Here is a 14,589-nt window from a genome sequence, read left to right as displayed (position 1 = left end):
AGAGGAGGTGTTTATCAGTTAAAGGCGTTGATCTATGGAACGGTTTATCTGTTCAACTTAAGGGCTCCAAAACTATTAAAGCATTTAAGAAAATGTATAAATCAAACATGATAGAGAAGTATAGAACACTTGAATGAAAACCATTAGAAGAGAAGTCGATCGAGGATACATAGCATAATTTTTGTTTGTTGAAGTTTAAGTTTTGTGCTTAAGTGTTACCATCGTTGGTATTAAAGAAAGTGTAAAATGTGTCATCTTGGGACACAGAGTCACAGTTGTAAAAGGGGTTAGGCAGAATAAGTCTTGGCTTCAGCCTAAACCCCTTCGGTCAGGCATCATTTAGATTTAAATCTAAATGTATGTGTTTTTCTTATTGTATAATGTCTTAGATCTTTGGAAAACATGTGACATGTGATTTAAATGTTCATAATGACCGAAGAAAATAAATTAACTAACTAACTAACTAAAGATGAATGTGGCAGGTTTGTGAATCCAATCACTTCCAAAAAAATTATCTTTCTGATAATTGTATATTTTCTTTTCAGAGATTTCAAAAACTGTTTTCCCGCCCATAGTTATTAGTCCCTGCCGTCCATCTGAGATTCTAACATTCTAACATTAGGATATTTATCTATATTGAAAGTACGCCTTCATTGTATGTGACAAAATAATATATCACAGAAGCATTGCTAATGATAATAGATTGTGATATTTCTGTGCGACCAGGTGTTTAAAATGTAAATTGACAAAACTGTATTACAGAGGACTTAAAAGTGCATATGGCAGGTTTTAATCCTTTTATTAGTCTGTCTGTTTGATCTATCTAGTCTGGTCTCGCCAGGCTAGTGAAAGAGTGCCAAGAAGATTCCACCAGGCCAGGGTTTCTTCAGGTAGCAGCGTGTCAAATGTAATGCTTTTTAATGCCCAAATACTGCATTTGAATACTATATTTGAAACAATCGCAAAAAAATCAATACAAAATCAGTACATATTTTAGTTCTTAAGATTTGCAAACATCCCATCAGAGGAATTAGGGGAAATTTTGAAAAGCAAATTTGAAAAACAAGCAACTGCTTCTGCTTTGGGTTAACGGCAGCCAATTAACTGAAATTTTTAAAAGGAACTCGATACAAGTCATTTTTATACTCACTACTGCCACCCCAGGTCTTACGCGTAACTACAGTTTCTATAATAAGCTCGTGCATGACGGCACTTCAGACCCGACTTAACGTTTTGAGGGACAGCGGTGGATTTTAGAGGCAGTTGTGGTGAACAGGTCTGAGCTCATTCTACACATTGGGACATAGTTGGAACATGTAGGGGGAAATGAGCCATTAACTGTGCCAAAATAAAAGCTTTTAATATTATTGAAAAGCATTTAATTGAAATCAAACTAGCTTTAACTCAAAATGTCTGGAACAATGATTTAACTTCTTCCTGTATACAGAATATAGACTATGTTCAAAAATGTTATATGTTGCCCATAAACCTTATTCCTCCGTTTTTAAATGTTATAAATTCCCCTGTAAAGACCTTGGTATTTTTTGCTGCAAATTTTACTCATGAAACAGAAAAAACAATCCAGAAACTTTAGGTAAATATCAACTTTAATAAAAAAAAAAAAAAAAGACACCATATAATTAGCTCAAAACACAATTAGAGGGGCTTCAATGACAGGGAAACAGATGGAAGAGGACTGTTATAGGCCGGCACAATAGGTCGAGAAATTGTAATTGCAAGATCAGCTTTATCCATATCTCACTGAACTGCACACATCGCGATCTCACAAAGGTTTTCTGGTTTAGACTTCCATCATTCTGCTCCTTTTGGTCAAGAACACTTTATATGTCTATTGTTTATTTAGACAAAGCTGGTCATTAAACGGATCAGCATTTTTGTTTGGATTAAATTGGAGTTACGTGTGCCAATATCGACCAAAATACTAATTTTCCTTCCATATTGTGCAGGCCCTACGTTTATGTGTGTGTTTGTGTCCGTCTGTGGTCGAGAAGCGCTACTGGTAATACAACTCCAAGTTCATCCCGTCATGGATTTCATCTGAACACAATGATTAAGGACAATCCGTTTTGTTTATTATATCCACTTTCTACATTACGTAAAGGAACTCAATTTATAAAGTGCTTTTCTACCTTCATTAGGTCCAAAGTGCTTTACAGGGAGGAAACCACTCACCCATTCACACTCTCATTCATATTAACCAGTCTTAACCCCCACAAAGTGCATTTTACCAGTTCAGCTTTACCCAAATCTAAAAGGTTACAGCTGTTAAGCCGGTGTAAGGCCTCATTTGAAAGCTAGGACTTACAAAGCTCATTTAAAACACGGCACGGTAGTACAGCGGTTAGCGCTTGTGCTTCACAGCTAGAAGGTCCGGGTTCGATTCCCACCAAGGACGGGGCCTTTCTGTGTGGAGTTTGCATGTTCTCCCCGTGTCTGCGTAGGTTTCCTCCGGGTACTCCGGTTTCCCCTACCACTAAAAACATGTACAATAGGCCAGGATGTATGAGAGTGTGTTTGAGAGTGCGCATGGGGGACGACGGATGAAAATTAGCCTAAGGCTACAATCCGGTGTGGCTTGTTCATTAACTTGCACTGTCCCTACCAAATAAAAACCATAAATGGATCTTTTTCATTGGCATTTTGTCACTTTGTTGCCACTTTTCCGTCACATTTTCTTCACATTATTGTCACTTTTATGTTGCTTGTGTTTTCAAGAAGCTTTTAGATTTGGGCAAAGCCAAACTGGAGAAAATGTGTTTGTTCAGGGCGGGGGTTAAGAGGTTAGGTAACGTACAATTTCCATTTTCAAACGAAGAAGATTTGAGTAGTACAACTCAAATTTTACATTAGTCCGTCGAAAAAAAAAAAAAAACTAACTAAAGTGTCAAAATAAACTCATGTGGCAAGTGTGCAGCTCCCAAAATGATTTGGATTAACCTTAGTGGATTTTTTGAGATTGTTTTTTGAAGCATACATTATAATACGTTATTTGGAATGATATCAATGACAAAAAATACCAATACTACTGGTAGATTAAGCTTCAAACTCATTTTAGTTTATAATGTCAAAGGCCACAGAGATAAAACCATTACAATACATTAAAGATGCATTATAGAACTATTTCTTGTGAAAAACAAAACCTTTTATTCATGCGCATTTGACCTTTTAGTGACCTCGAGGTTAATATGGTTCCTTTACTTTCCATCACAGTGGCCTCAATGACGCTCCAGGATCAATTATTTTTAGTTTCTGGTAGGTTTTCACAGCTCTCACCAGAAAACCTACAAAACAATTGGTCCTGGAGCGTTGTAGAGGCAACTGTGGTCGACTGTTTTTTCACATATATAAAGTTCCATAACACACCTTTAAGATAATGGAATTTGAATTCAAAATACCGTTGAAAGGATACAATCGTCCAGAGACACGTGGTCCTTAAAGATGGTGTACCTGCAGAGACACAAATCACGTGCAGAGGCTGAGCAGACACAAATACTGTTTTTTCTTCTTCTTTTCAACAAACGGTCTAACTTACCATTTCTTCAATACAATTTTATTGTAGTGTGTCCCGGTCTGAGCCGAGATGAGCTTCTTCAGATCTCCAATGGTGTCTTCTGGGCTGAAACGCAGGGTTAAGGAAGACAAAGCACTGGACATAAAGACAAGAAAGTCTGTGGGTAATGACAACAGCACTACATTCACCAAGATAATAAAATAAGTAAAGAGAAGCGCCGTGGAAGAACTTTGTACACTTGACTGGCAGGTCAAAACTAGTGCTGCGGCTCGAGTCCTGACCAAAAGCAGGAAATACCACCACATTAATCCAGTGCTCCGGTCTCTGCACTGGCTTCCTGTTGCTCAGAGAATAGAGTTTAAAACAGCCCTGCTTGTGTATAAGTCCCTTCATTGTCAAGCACCAAAGTACATCTCGGACATGTTAGAGCTGTATGAACTACCTCGGGCCCTGAGAACTTCAGGGAGGGGCCTCCTGGTGGTTCCCAGAGTCAATAATAAACATGGCCAGGCTGCATTTCAGGTTCATGCAGCAAAAGTCTGGCCTCAATGAGGATCTGAGACAGGCCTCAACCCTGAGCATTTTTAAGTCCAGGCTGAAAAGACTATTTTATTTTAATGTAATTGTAACTAAGGATTTGTTTTCTTGATTTTCATGGTGTTTTTAATGCTTTTTAATCTATTATTACTATGTTTGGTGTTACTGTGAGGCACATTGAGTTGTCATATACATGAAATGTGCCATACAAATAAACTTGCGTGGCCTTGAACCAGCATAGGTTTTGTTGCCATTGTCAGTGAAAATACAGATTTTTTTGTTCTGTCCTATTGTACAACATGAAACATAAAAAAAAAAAAAAAAAAGCTATAATAAAATAAAATAAAACAAAACACAAGATGCTCTGGAATTATCTTAATTCTGAATGTAACAAACACAACATACAATCAATAGTAATAATATATTATCACAATGCTAGCACATCTATCTAGGAAGAGAAAGGAAGAAAAAGGATGTAATGTCTTGCCAAAGGACACAATGGCTGTGTGAATACCTGTGGACTAAATTTAACCTCTTAACCCCAACATGAACCGAGCGCATTTTCTCCAGTTTGGCTTTACTTAAATGTAAAAGCAAAAAAAAAGACACAATTGTGCCGGAAAAGCAGCATTAACACAAAAAAGCGACAAAAACACGCGGCTAAAGAGTGACGAAATGGCAACAAAAAAGCGACGAGAAAACTAGACGACAGAAACACTTCCACAATGTGGCAAAAACGCGGCAAAGAGAGCGACACAAACATGACTAAATGACAAAATGATGACAAAGCAACAAAAAACAAACAAGAACATTTTACGTCCATTTTTCGTCAAATTTTTGTCCATTTTTTTGTACATTTTTTGTCACTTTTTCGTCCATTTTTTTTCACTTTTTTCACATTTTCATCCTTGTTTCCGTCTCAGTTTTGTTGCTATTTTCACACCTTTTTTCCAGAAGCTTCTGGATTGGGGTAAAGCTGGAGAAAATGTGCTCGGTTCAGGTGGGAGTTAAGGGGTTAAAAATATGACAAAAAAATAAACCAAAAGGGTACCCCACCGCTCTGTTGTTCATTTGTGCGAGTTCCATATGCAAAAATGGAAGAGCAAAATCACATTACTACTTTTTTCTTTGAAAGAAAATATGTAAAATTTTATTATTTGTCTCTTCAATAAAAAATCAATGTGAAAAAAAAAAAAAAATGACAAAAAAGCAGCGACAACACCACAAGAATGTTACAATCAGTTTTGTGGGTCTTAGCTTTCAAATGAGGCGTCGCACTAGCCAATCGGCTGTAAACTCCAGTCGAGAAGCTTTTAGATTTGAGCAAAGCTGGAGAAATTGTGCTCAGTTAGGGGGAGGGTTAAGAGGCTAGTCTCACAATCAATAACATCAATTGATCCAGCAGAGGACATACTACTCTAGACTTCTCTGAGGATAGTGCCCTCTCTTACAGTAAACAACAGCTTAAAAGTGGTTGGTGTTCGGAAGTAAACCGGGGCCACAACCCCTAGAACCGCTCCAAAAAGGATACTTGCATTTCACCCGGACTTTCTTCCCCAAACGGTCGTTACACACCACCTCGATCATGCTGCCTGTGGAGGAGGAAAACATACATTAGCACGCAGGCTAGCACACGTAGGCTAACACGCAAGCTAACCACCATGCATCCTCCTAATCTTCAAGCCTGCACAGATTATTATGTCATTATTTGGTCAAAACTAGCCCTAAACCATCGGGGTATATGTTCCGCATTTGGACAAATCCACACATTTGATATATTTCAGTAAATAGGTCGTTAGCATTGGGATAGCAAACATTAGCCAAAGCAGGAGCATTAGCAGTAGCATCTTGTTCAAAGCGATTGTCATCACTCAAGGGATTACACTTGTTGTTGAAAAAGACGATGGTTTAGTCACCTGTTCTTCTTTCAGTTTAATGGCAGAAGCAGTTTTCCTTGAGCTCCAGGCAGAAATGAACACTGCGTTTCGCTCGGTATTTTCTAGAAGGTTTGTCTCTGACGCTAATCGGGAAGGCTGATTTACCATGTGTTTCGTCCTCTGCCAATCAAACGGAGGCGCGTGCGAGTGACAGATTTGTCGTCCAATGAGCAACAGCACAAAACAAACTAGGGCGGGGCTTAGAAGGGAAACAACTCTAAACACTGTCAGATGTTGCCATGTCTGCTTTTTAGAGCGAATGTGGGCTTCTTTTTGCGCATCTACTTATTTATTTTGAAAAATGTCATCGATTGACTGTGGAATACTGCAGTCAATAATTGTTTCCCGTTCATCGTTTTTCCAGAGATGTGGTATTATTTAAAAAAAAAAAAAAAAAAGGTGTGGGGGCAAGTGACCATACAAGGGCTATACATATAGCAATGAGGACTATATCATATTTCATCATCCAAAACAGAAAACTAATCAATTAATCAATAATTTTGCCATTTTATTTCACTGTTGTGATTCAGCCTTAGTTATTAAGTATATTGAGAGGATGAAAAGTCTTTGGGGTCCGGACTAGAGCCTCTGGAGGTCCAGATCTGGGGGCCCCTGGACTAAATTCTCGTTTTCTGTGACTAGGTTTGACCTTAATCCACTTGTTTTGTTGTATACATTTCCAAGCCAAGGTAAAATAATAATAATAATGATGATGAAAAACAAATAAATATAACAGAATAATAAATAATCATAATACAACTAAATTAGAAGTATTTTTAGATTGCACTTTTAATGGCCATGAGATGGAAACAGAGTCAAGGGAAGCAAGCGTGCTTTATTGAGAAAACAAAAAAAAAGAACATTTAGAAGACATTCCTATTCATCAAAATATTTGGAATAACTATAAGCATTATATGTATAGCATTATAGCATGAGTGGAAAGCCAGCTATCATGGTTCACATTGTTTGGCTGCTTATTTGAAGTTCCTTTACATAAACCTGATGTTTATGTGCTGCAATCTGGCAACCCACTGTCGTATCACCAGGCTCTGCTGAATCTGGATCTGTAAGTCGCAGGATAGAACTCTCTGGTCAAAGCGAACAGCGGTGTTTCCAGCAGCAAGCAATGGCCGACGAGGAGAACCTACCCGCGGGCTGGGAGAAAAGGATGAGCCGCAGTTCAGGTGAATGCAACAGGAACGACAATGCAGCTATGGTGGGAGGATACGGTGCTAGCGTAGCCTAGCTCAGCCCCGGCGCATCGTGGTTTCCTAACGGGGGAAAAAGAGCGACAAAAGGCGCAGAATCGGAGAGACCGCGCCCAGACAAGAACACACGCTTAACGCATGAGTTCCATCTTGATCTGTGAAGTGTTTCGGTGTTGTTTATGAGTGCGTATTGGCGCCATTCAATCTGCTGCAGGGCCCGATGACGTCACCTGCAGAGGGCGTGCACGTGCCGCAGCAGTTCCGCAACCACGCGCACGGATCTATAATATTGAATACATACTAGTGTGACAGGATGAACTCAAAGTTGGCTCCTCTGGACTGTCAGTGTCAGTAAATAAAACAAGAACAATGATTTTCACTGGTGGCATTTTCCCACATGACCACGAGCCTTACAGTGTAGTTAGTTGAAAACAGTATAAATAACCAGAACCTGTTACTTGCAAGATTGCACCAAGTTGAATCCCAAATCTGAAATTGTGACATAACCACATTTTATGAACTCATATGTTTGTATAGGGCTGCGCAATTAATCGAAATTCGACTACAATTTCGATTATTACACTAAACAATTATAAAATTAGCATAATCGGAAAAATATATATATATATTTTTTTTTTTTATTTTTTTTTTTTGCAAAGCAGACTTGCATTATTTCACGGCGCTGGGATTTTTTCCCCTTCACATTTCACGTGCCATAAAAACAAACAGCGCTGTGTGATGATGTCATCAAGCTGCTCAGTTCACTTGCGCAGGTGTGAGGGCCGGCCAGCAGGGGGCGGGTGTGAAACAGAGACCTCTCCTTAATCGAGGCAAACTTGAAATCATTAGTACTTTTTTGACTGTTCAGAAAACAGAAAATATACGGCATTGTTTTTTTAATAATAATTTTGATTTGATTTAATCATTTAATAAACATATAAAGAAAATAAATACTTTTTTTTAAAGGCAACAAATAATCGTTTGAATAATCGTGATTTCAATTTTGGCTAAAATAATCGTGATTTGTATTTTTTCAATAATCGAGCAGCCCTATGTTTGCACCAATCACACTCAAAGACACTCAAAGACATTGCATAATTCATTCCATTATTCATTCACTCCATAGTAGATGGTGGTAAGCTGCTATTGTAGCCACAGCTGCCCTGGGGTAGACAGATTACCAGTCTGTGCCATTGGCCGCAACGACCACCACCAACCACTCACTACATTCACCCAGACTGCCTGATGTTTACCAAAGGGTCTCCCATCCCTGTACCGACCAGGCCCTGCTTAGCTTTCAAGGTCTGGTGGGATCGGGCACAGCAAAGGCGGTATGGCCACATAATAGAAATGCAAATGAATAAATATGAACAGTTACCGACTCCTAACCAATACTTTTGTACACAGCTTCAAGGTGTTTAGTTTAGTTTAGTTTTTATGTTGAATTGTGATTACATTCTTGTATGTGGTCATTCTTTCACTGTTTTAATGTGTGCTGCAGCCCGGTGAGGCATCTCGTGTGTGCACATTACACCCACATTCAAGTTGTATAAAGCGATGCATTTTAGTAACACAAAACCACAATACAGTAGTGCCAATTTATTCTTGTCAAACTTCCACAACATCAGAAACCAAAAACATTGCAATGTCTCTTAGCTACGGTTTATACATTTTTTGCTGACACATCCTAATACAAAAGACATGGAAACTTGTGTAGAAAGGTTCAGTTCATTGTTTACCTAATAGCATGAAAAGAAATCCGAGGCACACAAAATCAGCTGATTTTGTGTGCCTCGGATTTCTATTTTTGCTATTATATTATTCTCTGCCCAAGGTTGGAACTGGCGTGCACTCCCACAACTTGTTTGCATCATTTACCTAATTTGATTGAATTTTAGCCTTGTTTTGGTCTGATAAAGCATAGTGTTTTTTTTTTGGTTTATTTTAATGTGTGAGTTTAGTGGTGTTGAAATACTAGAAATACTTTAGTAAAATATCATTATCACAATCCTTCAAGCTTGAAATTTAAGCATCATGACAACACTTGCATGCGTAACATATCAAACAACAATTTGACTATAATGGCACTGTATATTCCTTGGTAAAATGATATTCCAAGTGTTCAAACATGGAAATCATGAATGAATGTTGTGTTTATCAGTTGGTACCACTAGAGGGCGTGCTCAGAGCAGAAACTGATGCTTGCTCTTGTTATTTTGATGCTGTTCAGGCAGAGTTTACTACTTCAACCACATCACCAACGCCAGCCAATGGGAGCGGCCGACGGGAGATGATCACGGTGAACCAGATACGGTACCTATAAATAATAATAGTTTTGTTGCTATTTTCTACCATTTACAGTGGGAACCAGATGTTTACATACACTCAACCCAACAAGACACATTCGCATTTTTTTCCTCAGTGTCAGCCATGAAACCAGAATAAACTTTTACTTTTAACCTCTTAACTCCTGCCTGAACCGAGAGGATCTTTTTCCTCACGTCATCAGATTTTTTTTCCATCATTTTTTTGTTGGGTGTTCAACTCATTTTTGTAACTTTTTTGTCACATTTTTGTCTTTTTTTTATTTATTTTTTTGTCAAATTTTGGTATTTTTTTTTGTTGTCAAATTTGAATCACATTTTTGTAGTTTTTTTTGTCACATTTTTTTTTTGGGGGGGGGGGTTTGTCACATTTTTATTCATTTTCTTGTGACATTTTTGCCACTTTTTTGTCAATGTTTTCTCACTTTTTTGTCACATTTCCATCATTGTTTTCGTCTCAGTTTTGTTGCTATTTTCACAGCTTTTTTTCCAGAAGCTTTTGGACTGGGGTAAAGCCAAACTGGAGAAAATGTGCTCGGTTCAGGTGGGAGTTAAGGGGTTAAAGGTCAATTAGAATTTTAGAAAATGTTTCTATTTGCTAAATGCAAGAAGAATGAGAGTTTTTTTTTTCTTTTTTAGAAATGTTATTGTTGATTTCTACAAAGGCCAAAGTTTACATACCTTTAAACAATTTGGGAAAGCCCAGATAATGATGTCATGACCTTGGAAGCACAAGTCTGCGTCATCCTTTGGTGCTATTGCAAGACGCCTGAAGGTACCACATTCAATGGTTCCAACAATTATACGCTAGTTTAAAAAATATGAAAATATCCAGTCATCATACAGATCAGAAAGAAGGCGGGTTCTGTGTCTCAGAGATGAACGTGCTGTGTCTGAAATGTGAATATCAACCCCAAGAACAAATGCAAAAGACCTGGTGAAGATGCTGAACCTGGACTTCCTTTGACTACAAAAGGGCAGGGCATTTTTCCCCCCTAAATTTCCCAAAAATGTTCAAATTTGTTCCCCAAATTTTGTTTTCATTTATTTATTTATGCCCCAAATTTTCCCAGTTTTTTCCCAATTTTTTTTTTAATTTCCAGAATTTTTCCAAAATTTACCAACTTGTTTTTCCCAATTTATTCCATTCGTTTAATTTTTTTTTTTTAACGTCTCTGTCAGTTTTTAATTTTTTATTATCATGATGACCGCATCAACAGCATCAACACTAACTAGTACCTAAACCAATACCACTCTGGTATCGTTTAACGCAGTGTTTTTCAACCAGTGTGTTGAGATGTTGTCTGATATTGTCTGTTGTGCCTTGGGAAATTATCCAATTTTAACTAGTTGGTCTAAAAAAAAATTTTTTTTAAACAAATCAATTATTATCTGCAAATAATGTGGTATAACACTATACAATGTTCCTATTCAAGACACTTTGATGAGAACCACTGAATAGGCTACGGAGTTAATTTTTTTTTACATTTTCTGCTGGTGGGGTGCCTTGTGATTTTTTTCAATGAAAAAAATGTGCCTTGGCTCAAAAAGGTTGAAAAACACTGGCTTAACGGTGCCCAGCCCTAGTTCTGAGTCGTTTTGCTCAAAGTGTGTTTATCTCACTGAGCTGAAGCTGTAAACCACGCTATGAATAGAAACAGAAAGTTAGTTTTGTAAATAAGTTATTCCTACAGCTGCCAGCGGGGGGAGCCCCAGGCAAAGTCTTCACCAGCTCTGTATTTCATCGTTATATTTAATCCTCACAGAGACATAATTTCAAATGATAAAACGTGAAATGTCAATGCTCAGACCCCCAAAACAACAAGTCTATTTTAAGCCCCATATGCAGGATATGTCCACTTTAATTCATCCTGGTCATCCTGGGTGTGAATTTGAAATCTTCTTCCTTTTTTTCTCGAGGTGCGCTGCTCCCATCTCCTGGTGAAGCATAACCAGTCGCGGCGGCCCTCGTCCTGGAGAGAACAGACGATCACGCGGACTAAAGACGAGGCCATGGAGCTCATTCAGAGTACGACACACGCACAAGCACACACTGCCACTGCGCGGTTCATCATTCAGTCCTAACTTTTCATTATGTTCCCGCGCACAGCGTACATCGAACAGATAAAGTCCGGGGAGGAGGAATTCAAGTCGCTGGCCTCTCAGTTCAGTGACTGCAGCTCGGCCAAGAACGGAGGAGACCTGGGGCAGTTTGGCAGAGGTAAGGACTCTGCTGGAGACCTTTACCCAAGGGGATATGCATGGTCAGAGTTAGTGCTGGGGTCATTTACAGTGCCTCTTGAAAGTACTAATACACCTTGAACTTTTGCACATTTTCTCAAGTTTACAACCATAAACATAAAGATTTTATTTGGATTTTTTTTACTGAAAGTTCCCACACAAGTAACAGGCAACGGTGAAGTGAAAGCAAAATGATGCATGATTCTGTTATTTTTCCAAAAATAGAAAAGTGAAAAGTGGGGCGTGCATAAAGGCCAGCACACACGACACGACTTTTCTAGTCTTAAAGAGGGGGTATTATGCTTTTTTCAATCACATAGCACCAGTCTATAGCACACTACAATGTTGAAGAAACCTTCTGTTGGTCTGTAAATGCAGTAAATTAGAATAACTGCCTTGTATAAAATTGCTCTCTCAAAATGGCTGTAGTGAATGTCTTGAAATAGGCCTCTGTCTCTTTAAGAACCTCTGACCCTTTCCGACACGCCCCCTCCACACGCTGTCTGTGGCATCAGTGGGGATGGGGTTCTGCTGAGGAGCAGTGTTTGGTTACTCGGCTGGTGACGAAAGCTCGGAGGCGTCTCCAGGAGGTGGGGGCGTTCCTAGGAGGACTCAGGCAAAGCTATCCCTAAAATGGCTGCCATCAGAGTTTTTACAGATTACTCAAAAATACGTGAATGTGCCAAGGCAACACTTCAGGCATGTTTTTAATGAGGGAATGACATAAAAACATGATGTAAAGCTTGAAAAGTTTCTCCCGTGCGTCCAAAATCGGGCCTAATAATCAAACATGTTTGATTTCCTACAACTGGAGTCTAGTCGCGTCTTTGTGCCGCCCACACTACACGATTCGAACGTCAGTGTGTGCTGACCTTAAGCATTTTCTGAGTGCATTAAATTGCCTATATAACATTCCTAATGACAGCAGAATGTTCACACTTTGGCCTAACGGTTAAATAGAAATCCCGTTTGAAGTTTGCTAGAAGTCATATGGAGGACACAGCTCCATGTGGAAGAAGGTGCTTTGGTCAGATGAGAGAAAAATTTAACTTTTTGGCTCAAATGCAAAACGTTTTGTATGGAGCAAACCTAACGCTGCTCATCGTCCTGAGTGCACCATCCCCAGTGTCAAATATACGGGGGGGGCATCATGCTGTGGGGCTGCTTTTCCTCAGCGGGGACTGGGGAGATTGTAAGAATAGTTGGGAAGATGGATGGAGCCAAATACAGGGACATTTTGAAGGAAAACCTGCTGAATGGCCCAGTCAAAGTCCTGACCTAAATCCTATTGAAAATCTGTGGAATAATCTGAAAGCTGCTGTTCACAAACGCTCTCCTTCAAATCTGACAGAGCTTGAGTTGTTTTGTAAAGAGGAATGGGCTAAAATGTCAGTCTCTACATGTGCAATTCATGTAGAGTCAAACCCCAAAAGACTTGCTGCTGTTATTGCAGCAAAAGGGGGTTCCACAAAGTATTCATTCATGCTGTATGAATACTTATGCACGGCCCACTTTTCTATTTTTTGAAAAATAACTGAATCAATTATCATTTTGCTTTCACTTCACAGTTGTCTGTTGCTTGTGTGTGAACTTTCAGTAAAAAATTCAAACTAAAATCTTTGTTTATGGTTGTAAACATGACAAAATGTGCAAAAGTTCAAGGTGTATTAATGCTTTCGAGAGGCGCTGTATATTTACAGATTTCTATGGTCAATATCAATGCACCTGGGTCCAAAAACACTGTTGTTTCTAATGAAAGAACTCTGACATGATGTCGGTTAAGAGGTTCATGAACTTGTAATTTCCTTTAAAAAAAACCCTCTCCAGTGACGCTGTTTGGTTTTGTCCGCAGGTCAGATGCAGAAGCCTTTCGAAGACGTCTCGTTCGCGCTCAAAGTGGGGGACATGAGCGGCCCCGTGTTCACCGACTCAGGAGTGCACATCATCCTACGCACGGGTTAAAAAGAAAATCGGGTCAATGAAAAATTTAAAAAAAACTCAAAGCGACCAATGCCAGAGCTAATGTTATTGTTAAGTACCGTAAACGCCACTGGATAAAGTGCGATTTAAGCCGAAAGCATGATGACGGGCAAAGTCTAGACCTGTGCTTACGATGCCGAAGGTGCTTGGGAACTCTTTTTTTTTTTTGTAATGCAATTCAAATATGTACTCGTTAAAATGGCATGAATTCACAGTAGAAGTAAAGCTCCCATTTGTTTTTCCAAAAAATATTCCAATTACCAATAAATGACAAATATTCCTAGGTTGAACTGATGTTTGTTTTTCTCCCCTAAATGTCTATGGGAAAAATGAATGGGAATTTGACTTCCTAGAACAAGAAACTTTTCAAAGTTGTGACATTTCCTTCTGATGCTTTTGAAGATACTTTGACACCAACATCCAAATAATTGTTGCCGTCAGGGAGCGCATGGACTACAGTTAAACAATTAGCAAATAAAAAAAATGGGAACAACAAGGTATTAGCGAAGACATGAAGGCAAGTTGTGCACTGAATTGACAAAAAAAAAGGTGCACGGTCAGAGAGAAATAAAGGCTAAAAGACTAATACATACTACGCCACCGACCCGACCCGACCCCCTCTTCCCTGGTTGGGAAAAGACCCTGAATTCAAGCCATTCTAACGGTTAATGTTACTTTTTGCAGCGTGCTCTAAGCTTGTTTTCAGCATGCATGCCTCGAAAGGACCACATTTGCAGCTGGTAAAAAAAGAAAATAGTAATAAAACACGTCCAAATAGTTCATATTAAAAGGCCTACGACATCGCACACCTCCGCTCATCCTGTTCCCAT

General features: G+C 38.9%; 2 protein-coding genes across 3 annotated transcripts; one reads left to right on the top strand and one right to left on the bottom strand.

Moving 5' to 3' along the window:
- Positions 1-1,787: 1,787 nt before the first annotated feature.
- Positions 1,788-6,140, bottom strand: ubl5 (ubiquitin like 5). Of its 2 annotated transcripts, none has more exons than XM_079554278.1 (5): positions 5,986-6,140; positions 5,601-5,661; positions 3,554-3,637; positions 3,431-3,468; positions 1,788-2,058 (listed from the first exon to the last, which is right to left on the bottom strand). In XM_079554278.1, the coding sequence occupies exons 2-5, from the start codon at positions 5,654-5,656 to the stop codon at positions 2,015-2,017; spliced, it is 222 nt and encodes a 73-aa protein (XP_079410404.1). In that variant the 5' UTR covers positions 5,657-5,661; positions 5,986-6,140; the 3' UTR covers positions 1,788-2,014. The 2 variants fall into 2 exon arrangements, with proteins under 2 accessions (XP_079410404.1, XP_079410403.1); XM_079554277.1 differs by having other exon boundaries at positions 1,789-2,058; positions 5,941-6,116.
- An 875-nt stretch (positions 6,141-7,015) lies between these two features.
- pin1 (peptidylprolyl cis/trans isomerase, NIMA-interacting 1) lies at positions 7,016-13,765 on the top strand. Its single transcript, XM_079554237.1, has 5 exons — positions 7,016-7,190; positions 9,445-9,527; positions 11,459-11,567; positions 11,649-11,759; positions 13,632-13,765. The coding sequence occupies exons 1-5, from the start codon at positions 7,133-7,135 to the stop codon at positions 13,739-13,741; spliced, it is 471 nt and encodes a 156-aa protein (XP_079410363.1). The 5' UTR covers positions 7,016-7,132; the 3' UTR covers positions 13,742-13,765.
- Positions 13,766-14,589: the final 824 nt, after the last annotated feature.

The sequence above is a fragment of the Gobius niger genome (genome assembly GCF_951799975.1).
Source record: "Gobius niger genome assembly, chromosome: 3".
In the NCBI taxonomy this organism is placed as follows: Eukaryota; Metazoa; Chordata; class Actinopteri; order Gobiiformes; family Gobiidae; genus Gobius; species Gobius niger.
Note: the sequence above shows the minus strand (reverse complement) of the source record. Positions and strands in the feature narration are given on the sequence as shown.

Coding starts and splice junctions, on each gene's coding strand:
- pin1 (XM_079554237.1), top strand. CDS start 7,133: ATGGCCGACGAGGAGAACCTACCCGCGGGCTGGGAGAAAAGGATGAGC. Junction 7,191..9,444: donor AAGGATGAGCCGCAGTTCAG/GTGAATGCAACA, acceptor GATGCTGTTCAG/GCAGAGTTTACTACTTCAAC. Junction 9,528..11,458: donor ATCACGGTGAACCAGATACG/GTACCTATAAAT, acceptor TTTTTTCTCGAG/GTGCGCTGCTCCCATCTCCT.
- ubl5 (XM_079554278.1), bottom strand. CDS start 5,656: ATGATCGAGGTGGTGTGTAACGACCGTTTGGGGAAGAAAGTCCGGGTG. Junction 3,638..5,600: donor AAAGTCCGGGTGAAATGCAA/GTATCCTTTTTG, acceptor CCTGCGTTTCAG/CCCAGAAGACACCATTGGAG. Junction 3,469..3,553: donor AAAATTGTATTGAAGAAATG/GTAAGTTAGACC, acceptor GTGTCTCTGCAG/GTACACCATCTTTAAGGACC.